This window comes from Coturnix japonica, chromosome 36, assembly GCF_054131305.1.
Source record: "Coturnix japonica strain WE chromosome 36, WE-NBRP24, whole genome shotgun sequence".
In the NCBI taxonomy this organism is placed as follows: domain Eukaryota; kingdom Metazoa; phylum Chordata; class Aves; order Galliformes; family Phasianidae; genus Coturnix; species Coturnix japonica.
This window is the reverse complement of record NC_140698.1, coordinates 1,836,858-1,850,259: the sequence shown is the minus strand read 5'-3', so window position 1 is coordinate 1,850,259 and position 13,402 is coordinate 1,836,858. Positions and strand designations below refer to the sequence as shown.

At 50.4% G+C, this 13,402-nt stretch overlaps 1 protein-coding gene across 1 annotated transcript; it reads left to right on the top strand.

The window, feature by feature from the left end:
* Positions 1–1,925: 1,925 nt before the first annotated feature.
* LOC146755079 (uncharacterized) lies at positions 1,926–5,439 on the top strand. Its single transcript, XM_085526396.1, has 2 exons — positions 1,926–3,119; positions 3,538–5,439. The coding sequence occupies exons 1-2, from the start codon at positions 3,027–3,029 to the stop codon at positions 4,882–4,884; spliced, it is 1,440 nt and encodes a 479-aa protein (XP_085382522.1). The 5' UTR covers positions 1,926–3,026; the 3' UTR covers positions 4,885–5,439.
* The last annotated feature ends 7,963 nt before the right edge of the window (positions 5,440–13,402 follow it).

Sequence of the window (13,402 nt, the reverse complement as noted above, 5' to 3'; positions counted from 1 at the left end):
TGAATTTCCCTCTTCTCAGTATCCATCCAGTGCTGAAGGTTAAAAGTTAGTTTTAACTTGAATTTTTCTCTCCCATACCTAAAACTCTTCAAGCGTTGTAAATAACATCAAGATTTGTACTATCCACCCTTCACAAGTGTATATTACAAACACAGTATTGATATATGCAGCTGCTGCTTTGTAAAGCGTGACTTCTAATGAGCACGATAGCCAGTCCTTCATTTTCTTGGTCTTCATAATCTTCAAATCTTCATAAAAGTACTGGAATGCCTTTTAGTCCGTCTTAACTTCTGTTTTCCTTCCTGGAAAAACAATCAGCCATTCCGAGTTACGTTGCAGCAGTTGTTATTTTTATGTTGCGTGACATTAATCTAAATTGCATTTAGATTAACAGCGCTATTTAGAAGGTCTCTTTTTGCTCAGCAGAAGTGTGTATGTTTGAAGTCACAGCTCAGTCCTGTATTTTTTTCTCATTATTTCTGCTGGCCATGCAGAACCAAAGCAGCTAATTGAATGAGCTTGTTTGCTATTATATGGAGAGACAGAATTATTCTGGTAGCTCAGTTAGGTCCCTGCAAGCCTGATGTGGTCTCCAGAAATTGATAATTGTAAACATTTGGATGAGGAAGGGGTGCAGTTGCTTATGAGAGGAAAGATTGGCGTTCTCCTCATTCTAGTAGATCAGGAGCTGTGTTTTGAATGCTTAAAATAATACAAATAAGTGAGTGAGTGTTCTTTACCCGTGGTATAAATAATCTTAGTAATACAAATCAGCCTGTGCTATTTGTGGGAGCCTGCTTCTAGAGCCTGAATGGCTAACAGTAATTTGAGTCTAGACAACCCGTGTTTGAGGTGTGCGTTGTCTGACTCCTTTAAGTATGCTGTTTTTCATGTAACTTACAAGAAAAGGTAGGATTCCTATCATGAATGAGGTGCTGTTTGTTGTTTTACCTACTTGGCTGCAAACATAAAGCTCTGTAACAAACAAAACAACTCAGCACATACTGAAATTTCTCTTCTTTTCCTTTAGGGTCATCCTCTACATTTGTCTTTGGGTCTGGGTCTTCAGCGCCTGCTGCTGGACCAGCATTTGGTGCCAGTCAGCTACCAGCATTTGGCCAGAGCCAGGGCCCTGGCCAGCCAAATGCTCCCAGCTTTGGATCTTTGTCGACATCACTGTTTTCATCTGGCTCTCAGCCTGCGCCTCCTGCCTTCGGCTCTGTGACAAGCAGTACTGTGTTTGGACAGCAATCGAGCCAACAGCCAGGTTTTGGCTCCGGCGCCTCCAATGCTGGTGAGTGTTGACCATCCTTTTCGTTTCAGGTCTCAAAGAGAGCTTGGTTAGTCAGTGAGTTGGTTTCCATGAAGTGCAGCTGAAGTTTAGTGAATGAAATTACTTCTGCCTTTTGTACATACTCTACTGTAAGAATTGCCCTCCATAGAGGGTGTAGACACAGGGTTAAGTATTTTGCATCTGATTCCTTACTGCCGGAGAGGTACACTACCTTCACCAATAGGTTGTACATTGTTGTATATTGTGTGCATGCAGCCATAGACTAATGGCAGTACAGGTAGCAGCAGACAGTTCCTTAGCAATTTGCCAGCAGTCTAAAAATCTCTTTATGATGCTCTACTGAAACAAATGATGTTGTCTAGGTGTTGTTCCTGTTGTAACTTAGCATTTCTGGTAAACCTCCCTCCCACCCCAAGCTGTGCCGCCTTGAGCAAGGTCTAAGCAATGTATGTTAGAGGTGGTGGGAGGAAGGAGGGGAGGACTTTCCTGGAAAGAACAAACTCAAATTTCAACTTTCTTATTCCCTTCTCCTTCTACCCTGTCTTTCTCAGGTCCCGTATTCCAGTTTGGGAGTAGTACTATCATCTGAGCAGCCAGATGATAAAACAGTTGTTCTGGAATATCTGCTCAGTGCTGCTACTGAACTGTCAGCTAACAGTAGGGAACGTCAGCTGGGTTTAGACCGTCATGAGACAGGTTAGTTTTACCCTACTGATGATGTGTCGTTGCGCTAACTCTGCGTTGTCCTAACTCTGTGCTACCGGTTTCTATTCATAGGACTAATGGAAAAAATATTTTCTCTGCCTCCGGATCTTCAGTTCCCGGTCGGAAGATAAAGACTGCAATTAGACGTAAAAAGTAATCGGCAGATTGGTAAAGCAACTTTCAAAGCAGCTGCTGCCCTGCATTGTTCAGTTGTTGGGATCGTACCTCGTGCTGGGTTAGCTGAAGTCAGATCTGCCTAAAGAAATATAAAACTTTGCTGCCCTTTCCTTCTCTCTCTGGTGTAGTTCATTTTGTAACAACTAGAGTTGGCAACAGCACCGTTCTCAAGCAAAACTATTTTAGAATCCAGCAAGTTACTTCTTTCACTGACTTGGCATGGTTCGGCTATAGAGATGAATATAGCCCGCACAGTGAATGGCTTGTACAATACCTCTTCATCTGCACCACTATGTGAGCTCATCCTGTGCAGCAGGAGGAGAACAGCTGGGAGCTGGAGGTGCTGCAGGCCCAGCTGGAGGGCGAGCGGCTCCACTGCCAGGAGCTGCAGCGCCGCTGGGCTGCCGAGAGATGTGAACTGCAGAAGGCGGCAGAGCGGGAGCGGCAGCTGCTGACCGACCAACTGCGCTGTGCCTGGGAGAAGCAGCAGGCCCAGGAAGAGCAGCAGCTGAAGGAGTGGGAGCAGCGGCAGCGGGCGACGGGGACCCGTCAGGTGCTGCTCTGGAAGGAGGCCGAGCTGCGCGCGACAAAGGAGCTGCTGCAGCGTGATTGCGATGCAGCCCTGCGCCAGGCTCGGGAGCTGCAGTAGCAGCTGGCCAAGGTGCTGAGGAACCCCCCCAGCAGCGAGGCGGCCCATGCCCAGCTGCAGGACGTCCTCAGCAAGCTGCGCTGGGAGACGGATGGTGAGCAGCCCGCCTGCATCCGCCACCTCCAGCGTCAGCTGGAGCTGGAGAGGAGGCTCTTCACCTTTTACATCGTGGGGAGCTGGGCAGACGTGCTCCGTAACGCAATGTCCTGCTCCCAGGAAAAAGAGGGAGCTCTGCGCCGCCACCGTGCAGAGCAGGGCTCCAGTCGACTTGCCGTGAAGGATGCTCATGTCCAGGTGAGATGACACACTGAGAGAGTGGGGATTGTTCAGCCTGGGGAGGGGAGGCTCTGGAGAAACCACAGAGCGGCCCTCCAGTGCCTGAAGGAGAACTGGGGAAAGCTGGAGATGTACTGGTTGTAAGGGAGGGTAGTGATACAACAAAGGACAATGCCCTGAAAGTAGAAGAGGGGAGATCTGGATGAGATATAAGAAGACAGGACACCATGAGGGGGCAGAGGCGCTGGCACAGGCTGCCCAGAGAGTCTGTGGTTGCCACACGCCTGGCAGTGCCCCAGGCCAGGCTGGACGCACCTTTGGGCAACCTGACCTAGTGGAAGTTGTCCCTGCCCTTGGCATGGGCTTGGAACGGGAGAGTCTTGAAGGCCCCTTCCTACACAAACCATTCTGTTATTCTATGATTTTCTGGTTCTAGGTGCCAGAGACAGCCAAGGAAGACCTGGGGCTCCCGGGCAGCCGGCCGTCTCCCCGCCGGGGCCCGGCACAGCCCCCCACCTGCCCTGCGCAGCGGGAGGAGAAGAGGCAGGAGCTGAAGGCACTGCAGGCCCAGCTGGAGGGCGAGCGGCTCCGCTCCCAGGAGCTGCAGCGCCGCTGTGCTGCTGAGAGACGTGAGCGGCAGGAGGCGGCAGAGCGGGAGCGGCAGCTGCTGGCCGACAAACTGCGCTCCAAGTGGGAGCGGGTGCGGGTGTCAAAGCTGCAGCGCCTGCAGGAGCAGAGCCTGAGGCAGTGGCAAGCAGAGATCTGCCAACTGCTGCAGGAGAAGGAGGCCCAGCTGCGCCAGATGCAGGAGCTGCTGCAGAAGCGGCGCAATGACACCATCCGCCAGGCATGGCAACTGCAGCGGCAGCTGGCGGAGGCGCTGCTGAGGAGCGACAGCAGCAGAGCGGACCGCAGAATGCAGCAGGAAGTCCAGCGGCAGCTCTGCTGGAAGTCCCGTGCAGAGCAGGCCGTGGAGAGCAAGCGCCTCCAGTGTGAGCTGCAGGAGCAGAGAAGACGCTTCCTGCAGTACATCCTGGAGCACGTGGAGGGGCAGCCACGCGTCTTCTTCAACAGGGCCAGGGCCTGCCATCGGGCTGTAGCAGAGGTGGGTGTTCAGGCTACAGAGCAACAAGAGGCCTGCCCACCTGAGCGCAGGGAGCAGCAGGAGCAGAACACCCATCTGCTGAGTAAGCTGAAGGAGCTGCAGAGACGGTGCAGCCTCCTTGAAGAGAAGAGCAGAAGCTCTCAGCAGATGTGGGAGGAGGTGGAGTGGCTCAAGGACAAGATGCGTACGCTCTGCCTCCGTACCCAGCAGCTGCTGGAAATAGTCCAGCAGCTCAAGGAGGCCTCTTCCGCATCCAAAGAGGCCACAGAGAAGGCAGAGGACATCAACCAGCTGCAGGGACAGCATCTGGAAAAGGAGAATGAGATGGCCAAGGAAGACCCGGGGTTCCCAGGCAGCACAAGCAGCAAGCTGCTGGAGCAGTGCAGCTACCTCCAACAAGCCCTGAGCAACCTGGAGAGTCACTGCCAGGCCCTGAAGACCCAGAACCAACAGCTGAGAGACCTCCAGCAGGCTGACATCAAGCTTGGAGCGCTCAGCAAGCGTCTGGAGGAAAAATGCACACAGCTCCAGGAGATGGGGAAAAAGCTGAGGCCACACAGAAATCCCAAACAGGAATGCCCCAATCCCCAGGAAAAGCCGGGGGAGTCAAAAGAGTGGCCAGTGGCAGTCTGCATCTACATTTTCGCAGACCATCACCACCAAAACGAAGATTCTTAGCTCGTCACAGCTACAAAATCCTTATGAGGGCCCTAATGAGGACCCAGAAAACGAGCTTCCACTGACACCTGGACAATACGTTTACATCTGTGGAGACATGGATGAGGATGGCTGGTTTCTGGGAGAGCTGACGGACGGCACAAGAGGACTGGTCCCTTCCAATCTGGTGGAAGAAGTTTCAGATTATGACCTGGATATCACTGTGCCTCCAGGGCTTCGTGATCTCCTGCTGGATACCGATGATGAAGAGAGACCAGGCAGCAGGAGCAGGGGCAGAAAGTGATGGTCACCATCCAGAAATCTGTGTCCGTGTGTTGGCTCAGCCTGGGGGACGCCGAGATTCCTCTCCATAAGACAGCAACATCCCATCAAGATTCCACCTTTCTGGATGAAGGCTACCTCATGCTCCACTTGATGTTCAAGTGGAGTATGGTCCATCAGCAGGAAGGCCTTAAAAATTCATCCCTTGTAAGACTGAGAATTTATTACATTGGACTTTAATAAAACAACAAAAAACAACAAAAAACACCAAAAACACCAAAACAATTTAAAAAATTTTATATATTATATGTTATTTATATATTATATATATTATAATATATGATTATATAATATATATATTATAATATACATAATATACATTATATACATAATATACATAATATAATAAATACAATGATAAATAATATTATATTATATTATATATATTATAATATTAAAAAAATACTAATAAAAATAACCAAACCCAAAAAGTGTGTCCAGTCTTCTTGTTTTTAGACAGTCTGCTTTTGTAAAGGTACAAGGAAAGGTAGAGGCTGAGGAAAGCCTCCAAAGTCTTTCTCAAGCGCTCTACCTACAAGTATTAGAATGAAGAGAGAAAGGAATCATCACTGCTTGCCTCTGTTCTTTGGGACACCTTAAGCACCTTGGAAGGCCACACTTCCTGAGCCCTACAGACAGTCTGTCCCAAAGCAGCTGTTTGATCATTTCCACTGGGTGACAATGCATAGCGCTTGCATTGTCTGCAGGCACGGACTCAGATGCAAATCCACATCCTTAACTGTAGGTCCGTACATCCTTTATATACATGTTCCAGCTCCCCCTTGAAATTTTCTTTCTGTCCCTACATGTCAGCAGAGCACTTAGCAAGACTCCTTCATGTCTAGACACCAACTGCCCATACAAGTGTGTGTGATAATGCACACGGCTGCAGCCAGCACTCTGTGTAAAGAGAAACTGTCAGAGAGCTGCACATCAGGGAGGGGTTTCTTGGTCTCAGCCTCTGCTTGCTTTTCTGGCTGGCTGTGAGGGACGCTCACGACCAGGTGAGATGGCACACACAGGGCGTGGATCTCTGGGAGACAGGAGAGTTACATTCCTTGGAGCCAGATGTGCGTTCTTCATTCTCGAGTGTTGAAATCTCTTCTGGTGACAAAGCTGGTGAGACTCAGACAGAGGGATGCCGGTGGATGAGAAGGCCAAAAAGACAGCAAGAGCTGGAACAGTACCTGTGGGAGATGCTGATGAGCATGGACTTGATCAGCCTGGTTCTCCAGGGAAGGTTTTGGAGAAGGCAAGGGGCAAGAGATGGGAGCGCAGGGAGACAGCGAGATGCTCTCAGCCAGCATTTGTGTGCCGGGGACAGAAAAGCCACTGGCACTGGAGTTTCTTGCTTGCTTGCAGGAGACTCGAGCTTTGTGGAGGTGGCCGTGTATTTCAGCAGGGAGGAGCAGGTGCAGTGAGTGCTCTGCCGAGATGTGATGCCGTAGACATACGATTCCATGGCCCTGCTGGCAGAGGGCTTTGCTGCCTTTCCTCCTCATGAAGGCATCTTGGGCACTGCAGAGTGAGCCTGCACATGCACCAGAATAAGCGCAGTGCATTTCCTTCCTGATGAATGCAACAGCAACTACAAAAGAAACACGAATGAGTGTGAGTTTCAGAAGAGATTAATGTGCTCTGGACTCTGAGGGAAGACCCACAGTCACCGCTGGCAAGCAGGTGTCAGTCAGCCTTTCAGTGAGGTTAGGGAGGGATGAAACAAGGCTCCAAGTATTTGTTGCACAGTTGAGTTGCTTCCTGCTGTGCTTCACAGCACAACATGTTTTTATAAAGATGAATGCCTGGGGAACGGAAAGACTACTTTCATACACCTTGTCTGTGTTAGTTGACTGCAGTTCCAACCAGCTGGACATACAGGGTCTGGCAAATGACACCTGGAAGTACAGGCAGAAGGCCCAGCACCCTGCAACCTCCAGGTGAGGGAGAGCAGCCAAGGATTCCTTTGGGACCTGCAGGTTCACTGTGTGCAGCATTACATGCAGGAGCATCTGAGTATAGAGATGATGGCAGAGGTACAGAGCTAAGCATCACAGAGAGGGAGAGTTGCTCATCTTGTTTCCCATGGTGAGACAGGAACTAGGAGCCACGAGGAAAATGTGGCCGCATTCTGCTTTCCTCTTCTGTCCCACACCAGCCCCGTCAGAGGGGAGGAACAGCCACGCTTCCACTGAGACGTTCCTCTTCATGCACAAATGAGCGTGCACGGAGCTGTGGGCAGTGCTGGGGCTGCACACACGTGGGTATGCACAGGTGTGTCCATGCACTGCAGAGATTTGTGCATGCATGTGGGAGGGTGTGCAAGGATGAGGTGGTACGTGTGTGTGTGTGTGTGTGTGTGTGTGCAGGCAGGGAGTGCAAGAATGGTGGTTCATGTATGCATGCAGCTGGGGAACGCGAGGATGAGTTTTTGAGTTAGAATAGTTCTAACCTGGTCTGGGGCTGTGACTACCAATTGCCTTCCAAAGGTCAATTTTCTGCTCTCTTCTACCCAAAGGGCGGTTGCTGCTACGGCTTGGATGTACTCTGGCCACCCTTGTGATACTGGATCTATCAATTTAGATAGGTATGCCGCTGGTTGACGCTTATGTCCCCATTCCTGGGTTAGCACTCCCAGTGCTGCCCCTCGATCTACAGTAACAAAAAGCTGGAAGGGCTTCAAGGCAGGAAGAGCTAGGACTGGGGCTGTAATTTGGCCTTGTTTTAATTCTTTTCTTAGTTCCTTCTCTTCAGTAGTCCACTGAAGCATGTTGGGTTCTTCATCTAATAACTTAAGGTATCAGCCCTTGATATTCTGAGCATATGCCTCTATCCAGCGTCTGCAATATCCTACTACCCCCAGGAATTTTCTCAGTTTCCTCTTTGTTCTGGGCATGGGTAGCTCGATAACTCCCTGAATCCTCCCTGGGGTTATTTTATACATTCCCTCAGAGACCAGGTGTCCCAAAGACTTGGCTTCTCTTTCCACAGACTGTGGCTTATTCTTTGATACTCTCAGTCCTTGTTTCCCCAGGAAGTTTAGCAGTTCATTTGTGGCTCTTTTTACTCCCACTTTCTCTGACACTGACAACACGAGGTCACCTACATCTTGTAGGAGTAATGCTCCCTCTGGTGGCCGAAAATGTTCTAATATTTGTTCCAAGGTTTGCCCGAACCAATTGGGTGACTCTGTGAACCCCTGGGCTAGAACTGTCCACCAATACTGTTGTTTCCGCCCACGCTCAGGATCTTCCCACTCAAAGGCAAATATGTCTCTGCTTTCAGATCCAATGGACAAGACCAAAAGGGCATCCTTTCAATCTATAACACTGAACCGCCTGTTCCCATTTGGGATTTTGTTCATCAAGGTATATGGGTTTGGAGCCACTATATTTTGTACTATGTCATTAATTTTTCTCAAATCTTGCACTAATCAGTAGGAACCATCGGTTTTTTTTAACTGGCAAAATGGGGGTATTGAAAGGTGACAGCCATGTTCCAGCAACCCATCCCTTAGTAATCACTGTATTACAGGTTTAAGGCCAATACGTCCCTCGAATGGATGTGGATATTGTCTCTATCTTATGACTTCATATTTTTCTTGCATTTTTATTTTCAAAGGGGTTATTTTTAATCCCCCTCTATTTCTTTCTTTGACCCAAACCACAGGGTCTATCCCTCTCTCATCTGCCTCAGTTAATACATTTATTGATACAGTAATTCCATCTTGACACATTGTTGTTTGTATTCCTGGTTTCATCATGAGATGTCTCCCCAGCAAGTTAGTCCCTGCATCAGGTACGTAGAATAATTGTCCTGTGATTGCTTTAAACCCCAGTTTCATCTCAATACTTTCATCCCAGTTCCCTCTACCCCATTTATCTTTAAGGTCTCATTTCTTAATTTGAGTCCTGACACCTTATGGGCCAGCGATGAACAAGCTGGCCCTGTAAAAACACAAATTCTTCCCCCTCAGGTTCCACTTTTATATTTACCAGGGGCTCCTGGTGGGACCACAGTTTTGAAAGCCCTGGACCCCCCTATTCTGAATTCAAAGCAGCTGGTAACTTTTCCTCTCTCTTCCGTTCTGGGCAGTTTTTCTTTATGTGTCCTGGCTGACCACACCAGAAGCATTTCCCTACACTTGGTTGCAACTGGGGCCTCACTGGATATCCTTGGGATCTTCCTTCTCCCTGCCTCCCTCCAGGGCACAACCTTCCTCCAATTTTCTTTTCCCTATTACCCATTCTTTGTTTCACCACCTGTTCTGCCATGGAAACCATTAACTTTGCCTTTTGTTTTTCCTTCTCATCTCCCCTTCTAACATACACGCTCTGAGCCTCTCGTAAGATCTCCTCCAGAGACCTCTTACTCCATCCTTCTGTCTTCTGAAGCCTCTTTTGCACATCTGGCTGCGCCTTGGTTACAGAGTTAACTTTTAGAAGCCCTTGGGCTACAGGATCCTCAGGATTCATTCCCGAGTATTTTCTCATTTTATCTCTAAGCCTTTCCAGAAAATCACTGGGGGGTTCTTCCCTATCCTGCTGAATCCCAAATGCCTAGGTAAGATTCGGGGACTTGGGTACTGCCTCCCTAATCCCAGCCATTATTATGTCTCACCGATATTTTGCCAATGTTGTGCATTATTACTATCCCAGCTGGGGTCTGCCACTGGCTATTTTTGCACTCCAGGACGCCCAGGAGGGTTATTCTTTTCCCACTCTTGTGTAGCTGCTCGCCTAATCATGCCTCTTTCTTCTCCAGTAAACAACATATCCATAATAGACATCATTTCCATCCATGAGTACAAATTTGGCCCCAGAAATTGATCTAATTGTTCTGCTACTCTTATAGGATCTTCAGTCGAGGATTTCAATTCCTTTATAAAACGTCTGACTTCTCCACTAGTGAGTGGGGAGTTTACACAGCCTATTTGTCCTTGTCCCAGTGGTACCTCGGTACACTGAGGTGCTGGTACGGCTGGTGTCTGGTGAAGGAAAACTTTCGATATCCCTTTTACATACAGGGTCTTGCAAATGACGCCAGGAAGGAAGTACAGGCAGGAGGCCCAGCACCCTGCAACCTCCATGTGGGGGAGAGCAGCCAAGGATTCCTTTGGGATCTGCAGGCTCATTGTGTGGAGCATTGCATCAAGAAACATCTGTGTATAGAGATGATGGCAGAGGTACAGAGCTGAGCATCATAGAGAGGCAGAGAGGCTCAGCTCGTTTCCCACCATAAGACAGGAACTAGGAGCCACAAAGAAAGTGTGGGCACATTCTGCTTTCCTCTTCTATCCCACACCATCTGCCCCGTCAGAGGGGAGGAACAGCCACGCTTCCACTGAGACGTTCCTCTCACAGCCAGGCACGCCTCAGGTTGGAGCATTGCCGGCTGCTGGATGGGAAAAGCAGCTGCAGAAGTGCGTGTACACAGGAGTGTGCGGAGAAGTGGGGTAGCAAAAGTGTGTGAGTGCAAGTGTGAGTGTGTGCAGGATGGGTGGGAAATGTGTGTGCATGCACGTGCATGGAGTGCAAGGATGGGGTTGTGCACATTGGTATGAGCAGAGGGGTGTGCAAAGGGGTGGGGTTGTACATGTGTGAAGACACAAAAGTGTTCCTGGATGGTATTTGCACGTGGATGTGCAGAGCGTCTGCAAGCATGTGGATGCACGTGCATAAGCAGTGTGTGAAGGGATGTTCTTTCACGTGTATGTGTGCAAGGATGGGGCTGAATGTCAGGGTGTGCGCTGCACATTCATGTGTGCAAAAAGGTGCTTGCAGGTGTGCTGTGTTTCTTGCACACTTGTGTGCATGCACATGGCTGTGACCAACGCTGTGCACGTCTTCATGAACAAAAGAGCGTGCACGGAGCTGTGGACAGTGCTGGGGTTGCACACGTGGGTGTGCACGGGTGTGTCCATGCACTGCAGAGATTTGTGCACGCATGTGGGAGGGTGTGCAAGGACGAGGTGGTCCGTGTGCGTGTGTGTGTGTGTGTGTGTGTGCAGGGATGGGGTGGAACGTGTGTGTGTGTGTGTGTGTGCAGGGATGGGGTGGTACGTGTGTGTGTGTGTGTGTGTGTGTGCAGGGATGGGGTGGTGGCCATTTGCACGAGCACAGAGGTGTGCAAAGCGGTGGGCGATTGCTCCGTTGAAGCAAGAAGCAAGCGTGACAGTGCTCCAGTTGTAAGGAAGTGCATTGCTGGAACAGGGCAGAGCTGAGCCTGCAACTGCAGCCTCCTTTGCACAGCCCAGCTCTCAGAGGGTGAGACAGTTGTGCTTCCTGAGCAGCTCAGGGACGTTGTGGACAGAAGCAGCCGAGTCCAAAGTTCCTGGTGTGAAGTGCTCCGAACATCGGGCTCTCTGGGCGAGCTCCCGGCTGACAGCACTGCTCCCCTCTACCCTCGCCCGGGCCTGCTGGGAGCTGCAGGCCCCGCAGGAACTACCACTCCCAGGATGCTGTGCGGCAGCACCGGGCGCCGCCATGACAGTGCTGTGTGCAGTGCTGTGCAGGGCTGGGCCTGTGGGCTCAGGGCACCGGGTGCTCCTTCCCTGAGCCTGCCAGGAGGTAAGGCACCGTGAAGGTGGTTTGGGGGAGACCAAAAGACGTAGAGAGGACGTAGGTGGGACATGGAGGTGAGATAGATGGGGCATGAACTGGATCTAGAGAGAGGGGTGAGAAGGCAAGGTGGATATCCGACAGGTGGGGACAGGGGCCTGTACAGGTCAAGGGCCAAGTCCAGCTCTGCAAGCACAGCAACATGTCGGGGACGCCGGGCTGCGGCTGGGGATGGAGCAGAGCAAGATGGAGAAAGGGGGGAACATTCAGGGAGCGAAGAAATCTCCAAGTGGGGCTTTCTCCATAGCTCAGCCTGCAGCGCAGCCACACGACCTAGGCAGGCCTCAGACTGGGATCCTGCTGCTGGGTGCTGCAGGGTGCAGCCTGGCTCAGTCCTCTCTGCACCTGGGGACTGATGGCTGTGTCTGGGATGGCAGTGAGCCTCCTCCACTCCAGGCTGAGCCACTCAGCTCTCCCAGAATTCCCGTCCATCCCCCTTTCTCATCCCTCCATTCCCACGCAGAACTGACTGAGGAGGGGAGGGATGGGTCTAATGGTGGTGGCAGATCTGGGACACTGCCCTTTCTGCTGCCCTTTCACATTGCCCTGAAGGTGGGCCCGGGGGCCTGGGGAGGTGGGGTTTGTAACTGAAGGAACGGCCGCAGGCAGGCAGAAATATGGCAAAGACATGTAATCATTGAACGTAGCAAACAGTCAAGAAATGACAGTATTTCCAACCATTTCCCATCCTAACAATCCTTTCTGATCCCACCCCCTCAAACTCCCACCCCCAATCAACTTCCCTCCCTCTGCCAAAAACCTCCCAGCCCCCTGTTGTAATCCAAGAAGAATGGCAGCAGCCATGGATCAAGAGAAGGACTTGACAGAGCAGCAGCTGTGGAGCAGGATAAAGAGCAAACAGTGTTGGTGGTGGATGCGGCAGGCAGTGCCAGCAGGGCGTCCCCTGCTTCAAAGTGCACCTTTCCTCTCTCACCCACCACACATTCTCTCCTGCATTCAGGGTCTGAGGGATTTCTTCCAGTTGTACTCCATATCCGCATGGCCAGTGCGTGATACAGAGCCCAAGTGGAACACCTGCTTGGAAAATGAAATCAACTCCCCCATTCAGTTCTATGAGCGTGCGCCTTCCTCTCAAGTGATGCGTGGTCATATTTGAAAAATCCGAATTAGTTGGATATAAGAGAGGTAATAGCATCATAACCGAGCATTACTAATACATTCAATGATTATTCCCGCAGATTCCAGCACCATTTGTAACATCAGACCCCATTGGATTCACATCCAATCTATTAACATAGTAGAAGCACAAGATAACCTGGATAATGCCTAATAACTCTGGTTCCTGAGACAGTAGTTGGCGAACCTGAAGGCAAAAGGTCAGCCCGCTAGGACAAACAGCCAGACAGCAGTATGGTTAAATATGGCTGTGTCCATCGACTGCCCGAAAAGCCATGCTTTTATAGCAGACAGACGAGGGCATTTAAAAACCACAAACACTAATTGAAGGAAAGCTATTGCAATAACAACCCTAAAACCCCCGTTGAAAGCCCCGAGCTACTCATTCTTTTCCTAGAGGTGTCCTTGGTTCTCATGCTGTTTCTCCCTCCACAGCTGCTGCT